Source organism: Acyrthosiphon pisum, chromosome A1 (assembly GCF_005508785.2).
Source record: "Acyrthosiphon pisum isolate AL4f chromosome A1, pea_aphid_22Mar2018_4r6ur, whole genome shotgun sequence".
In the NCBI taxonomy this organism is placed as follows: domain Eukaryota; kingdom Metazoa; phylum Arthropoda; class Insecta; order Hemiptera; family Aphididae; genus Acyrthosiphon; species Acyrthosiphon pisum.
The window spans coordinates 20813520-20819583 of record NC_042494.1 but is presented as its reverse complement, the minus strand read 5'-3'; the positions used below and the strand labels follow the sequence as shown (position 1 = coordinate 20819583).

General features: G+C 25.9%; 1 protein-coding gene across 1 annotated transcript; it reads right to left on the bottom strand.

Moving 5' to 3' along the window:
* Position 1: 1 nt before the first annotated feature.
* On the bottom strand, positions 2-5950 carry LOC100574881 (uncharacterized protein KIAA2026-like). The gene is made up of 9 exons (XM_029486193.1): positions 5834-5950; positions 5504-5764; positions 5285-5422; positions 5025-5174; positions 4884-4959; positions 4518-4811; positions 2619-2993; positions 800-1801; positions 2-345 (listed from the first exon to the last, which is right to left on the bottom strand). Exons 1-9 carry the CDS (start codon positions 5840-5842, stop codon positions 2-4), a joined length of 2649 nt encoding a protein of 882 aa, XP_029342053.1. The 5' UTR covers positions 5843-5950.
* Between the last annotated feature and the right edge of the window lie 114 nt (positions 5951-6064).

The window sequence follows — 6064 nt, the reverse complement described above, 5'->3', positions numbered from 1 at the left end:
TTCAAAAGTGATACATTTTTGAAGAAACCAATGTTATATTTTGTTGATTTCTTTCATCACTTTGATTAGTATTTAACAGGTTATTAGTATCGACTTTTAGCTTATTATTTACTCCTGTTACTTGCTTTTCTAGTTCAAGAAAAAGTTTAGAAGGTGTCTGCTGTGGTTGTTTGACTTTAAATTTAGGCTGATTTATAGCACCCCATTCATCTTCGGAATCAGTAAAATCAGATAAGGATTTATCATTTTCACTAACATATTCATCAGAATCATTTGTATCAACATTTTGGTGAACAATTAATTTTCTTTGACGTTTCTCAGCAATAATTAATTCTTCATTTTTAGCTGAAATGTAAAAAATATAATATTAGCTTGAATAAGTACAGTAAATATTATTATTTTTATTTATTAATATAAAAATATTTCTATGTATATCTAAGATTTAAAATTTAGATTCTGTAAGGAAAAAAGGCATTGGATTGGCGTGTAATCGTGAGGTGGATAGGATGTGTTTATTAAATTGTAATTATAATTAATATACTTTAATTCAAAAAATCTCTATTAACTTCTACTGAATAAATAATATGTTGTTTCTATACTCTATTGAAAATGAAAAATTAAGTCACCACCTTTGGCTTTGCAGTCAACTTGACAGGAGAAGCAAGTGACATTATCTGACCACAATTTGTTACCATCCAGTAGTGTTCTCAATTTTAACAGAGTATTTAAATACGATTATATTTGATTATAATATACAATTTTAAAGTAGTAAGAACTATTAAGTAAAAACATATTTTACCTTGATCTGTTGACTTTGAATCTTTCTCTTTCAAAACTGATACATTTTTTGAAGAAACCAATGTTATATTTTGTTGATTTCTTTCATCACTTTGATTAGTATTTAACAGGTTATTAGTATCGACTTTTAGCTTTTTATTTACCCCTGTTACTTGCTTTTCTAGTTCAAGAAAAAGTTTAGAAGGTGTCTGCTGTGGTTGTTTGACTTTAAATTTAGGCTGATTCATAGCACCCCATTCATCTTTGGAATCAGTAGAATCAGATAAGGATCCGTGTATTAAAGTAGTATTTTCTTCCCTTAATTGTTTTTGTAGTCTAATATGTTTAGGTGTTTGTAGAGGTTGTTTGTCTTTATTATTACCCTTAACTAATGGTAATGTATTGGTATTATTACTACATATTTTCCCTTCATTTTGAGTTTTTAGTAATTCAAATGCTTTGATATTTTTATCTTTTCTATCAAACCCTTTAATTGATCTGCTTTTTAAAGTAGTATTTTCTTCCCTTAATTGCTTTTGTAGTTTAATATGTTTAGGAGCTGTTTGTAGAGGTTGTTTGTCTTTATTATTACCCTTAACTAATGGTAATGTATTGGTATTATTACTACATATTTTCCCTTCATTTTGAGTCTTCAGTAATTTAACTGATTTGATAGATTTATCTTTACTATTAGTCTTACACATTTTATGTGTACGTTTTGAAATTTTATCTTCATATCTCAATTGCTTTACATCACTTTGATTAGTATCATATTTTAACATTTTCCCAGCTTCTGTTACTCGCTTTTCTAGTTCAAGAAGAAGTTTAGAAGGGGTCTGCTGTGGTTGTTTGACTTTAAATTTAGGCTGATTTATAGCACCCCATTCATCTTCGGAATCAGTAAAATCAGATAAGGATTTATCATTTTCACTAACATATTCATCAGAATCATTTGTATCAACATTTTGGTGAACAATTAATTTTCTTTGACGTTTCTCAGCAATAATTAATTCTTCATTTTTACCTAAAATGTAAAAATATAATATTAGCTTGAACAATTCGTAGTGCAGACGTACAGTAAAATTATTATGATGATAAAGTATAATATCAAAATATGATGTCTGTCATCTTTTGGGGCAGTAAAAATGGTTTAACAACTTTTTTGGTAATAAAGTGAATGTACATGAGAGAAGGAACCCGTTTCGCGCATGCAGACTGATGGCAGCGACTATTACGAGGCACCGTTTCTTTTGATCCATTTGGTATAAGTGTAATGGGTTCCTTCTCTCATGGCATGGGATATAGTTGGTACTTTAGGAGTTTAAAAGTAAAAAAATCCAAATTGTTTTCAAAAGCGACAGCGAAATAAGCTGATTTTGTTTTTTGGTGCAACTCTAACGTGTACAGCGAGAAAGACATTAAATGAGACACGAGATAGTGATTCTGGACTGTCCATTTTGAAATGATAAGTTAGCTGAATAACAACGATCAGTAAGACTTTCTAAGGAAAAAAGGTGTTGGATTGGCGTGTAATCATGAGGTGGATAGGATATGTTATTAAATTGTAATTATAATTAATATACTTTAATTCAAAAATTTTCTATGAACTTCTACTGAATAATTAATATTTTGTTTCTATACTCTATTGAAAATGAAAAATTAAGTCACAATCTTTGGCTTTGCAGTCAATTTGACGGGAGAAGCAAGTGACATTATCTGACCACAATTTGTGACCATCCAGTAGTGTTCTCAATTTGAACAGAGTATTTAAATACGATTATATTTTATTATAATATACAATTTTAAAGTAGTAAGAACTATTAAGTAAAAACATATATTACCTTGATCTGTTGACTTTGAATCTTTCTCTTTCAAAACTGATACATTTTTTGAAGAAACCAATCTTATATTTTGTTGATTTCTTTCATCACTTTGATTAGTATTCAACAGGTTATTAGTACCGACTTTTAGCTTTTTATTTACTCCTGTTACTTGCTTTTCTAGTTCAAGAACAAGTTTAGAAGGTGCTTGCTGTGGTTGTTTGACTTTAAATTTAGGCTGATTCATAGCACCCCATTCATCTTCGGAATCAGTAAAATCAGATAAAGATATATCATTTTCACTAACATATTCATCAGAATCATTTTTATCAACATTTTGGTGAACAATTAATTTTCTTTGACGTTTCTCAGCAATAATTAATTCTTCATTTTTAGCTGAAATGTAAAAAATATAATATTAGCTTGAATAAGTACAGTAAATATTATTATTTTTATTTATTTATATAAAAATATTTCTATGTATATCTAAGATTTAAAATTTAAATACAAGATTCTATGTAAGTTTTTTTACATTTGATAAAAAAAAAAAGTTTACCGTAAAGTCAAATAAATTTTTTATGAGGGTTTGAATTTAAGATATAGAATATTTAATTAATATAATATTTTTTTTATTTTGGAAGGTACTTGAAACTTTCATCAGATGTATTCTATAATTTTCCATGTATCATACATTTTCAACATATTTTGACTAGTTTTAGCTATTTATAAACACTTTCAATTTTCAATTTTTTTTAAAGATTATTTTTTTTAAATGACAATAAAAAATGTTGTTGGGTCAAAATGCATGAAAATTTAATACAAGGTTCATCATAAGTTGTTATATCAGTTGAGAAACATTTAAGACAATAGGCTTGATTTCTTTTTTTATATAAAAAATTTATAAAATTATCAATTTTTATAAGGATTGACAATGTTATGAAGATTCTCATAAATAGTTCATACTGTATCCAAACAAGCAAAAATTAATTGAACCTATTATATTAATAATGCCTAATGGTAAATTTAAATAAAAATTAAGTCCATCAACTTATTAACAAGTATTTAATAACTAATAAAAAAACAATTAAATGCTATAAATTATTTAAAGCCATAAATAATCTAGTTTTGGAGAAATGAATTATTGAAGTTTGTATTTATGTTTGTTTTTACAATAGGTGTTGTATATTTTACATAATATATTTTCAGTAAACAATTTTCTATAAACATATTTTTACTTAAGGCAAAATATATAGTTTTGATGTATAGATTTAAACATGTGACATAAGATTTTTATGTTTATAAAGATATTTTAGAATTTTAATTAACAGCAGAGCGGTTTAGGTTATAGCTCTGTTATACAGTATGGGTTGAGTGCACCTTGTCATTGAATAGGTCAGTGTAATGGATGTGTTAAATTTGAATTCAATGATAAATCATTGTGTAATATGAAAAATTATTAACTAAGACGCACTTTTTGGTAACCAAGTTTGCCAAATAATTTTTTTATATGCTATTTTTTTTAAAAAATTTGAACTTATAAAAATGATTGTAGATTTACAATTTTTTTTTGAAATTCCAGTATGAAGAACATTTTATTACATTCTCAAGCTATTTGACCATCTATAATTTTTTTATCAACATATATATAAAACCTAAAACTAATCATATATTTCAAGTCTCAATAAATAGCTCGGAAAGGGTCAAAATATTTTGAAAACTATACTATGTTGGGATTTTTTACTTTGGACCAACCCCCTCTCCCTCTATGCACCAACCAAGTTCACTATTGTTCTAAAAAAAGTATATTAAAATTGAACATCTATGCATTTTTATTGCTCCAAAAGGTTATGATAGGCACGGAAAAAAAATATAAAATCAATACATCCATTGCTTCGCTCAAAATCTAAAAATATATATTACTTTTAGCTATTGACTTAGAATCTTTTTCTTCCGAAACTGATATATTATCTTTATCCATATATGATAACCAGTCCTTAAATAATTGTATTTTAGAATCATTGTTCATGGCAATGTAATTATATTCTTCCGGTTCAATATTAACAATAAAATTCTCTAGAGAGCTTATTAAATTTTCAGGAACTGATTTTCCATCTGTATTCAATTCATAAACAAAATCCCGAAGACTTTCTACCGAATCAGCAATAAGCTTAAAATGTTTTCTTTTTTGTATCATATGAAAATCCTCAGAAAAACCTTTAAAAATATAGTATAAGTCGTATAAAATATAAATTATTAATAAAAAGGTTTTTGGAGAAATTTACATACCATTCATAGTTAGTTTATCTTCAAATTTTACTAATTCATTACCAGTTTTTACTGATTCGAGAAATTCAAGACATGGCTTAAAAAAAAAAAATAATAGTAATGACATACAAATTATATAAATTATAATTTAAAAATAATTACTTCATCATATGGAATGTTATAATAATATATCCTTAAATCTGGCATTGAATCAAAAAAGAAATATTCCTCAGTTTCCAAATCGTTCTTCCATATTGTACATTGTCTTGCATTACAATTGGTTACAATATCATTGATAGTTTTAAATTTAATCTAAAAAAAATATATATATAACATGAATAAATATATAATATAGGTAACTAACAATCATTTTAACACTTTAGATATTATTAATACATGTATATAAAAGTTATTAAACTCACAGTAATATAATCACAAAGTCCTTTTACAAGCCAAACTTTTATAAAATACGAGAGTTCACTGTAGTTTTTTTCAATTAAAGGATTTTTTTCATTAACAACAGTCCAAAAATCTGGATGGATACCCAATAAATCCAGTGCCTGAAACAAAAAATTATTTTCATTATTTATTCCACATAAATATTAAACATAAATTTGATTAAAAGTAAAAACATTACTAACAATGACTTTATTTTGGTTATTTGCATGGTATACTCTACACCAATCTGATACTTTCTTTGAAAGTTTTTTAGACCAAACCTTATATGGCATTAATTGCCTACTCTTGGTTGTTTTGAATGAACCCAAAAGAGTACTCATAACTTTATCCATAGTTGTAGATTCTTTAGGCATTAAAAACATTCTTTCAATTTCACCTTGGTTAATAATATCAAGATCAAGTTTTTTAAATATAATAGCCAGAAAATTACCTATTTCTGGTAGCTGAAACATAAAGAAAATCAATTCAGACTTAATATAAAAACATGTCTAACTTAAGAATTGTATATTAACCTCCCACATTGAACTTATATATTGATGAAATACATAATTAAAATTAACATTATTTTCCCAACTTGATATTTTTTCTAAAATATGTGCATTATCATCTGTGGTAAGAGTAGTAGATATTGTTTTATGATACTTTTTTATCGTTCAGGCGACATGTGAACACTTCGTAATAATACTGAATCATAACAATCTAAATATAACATTTCATTAATTATATTTTATTAATTATAATGG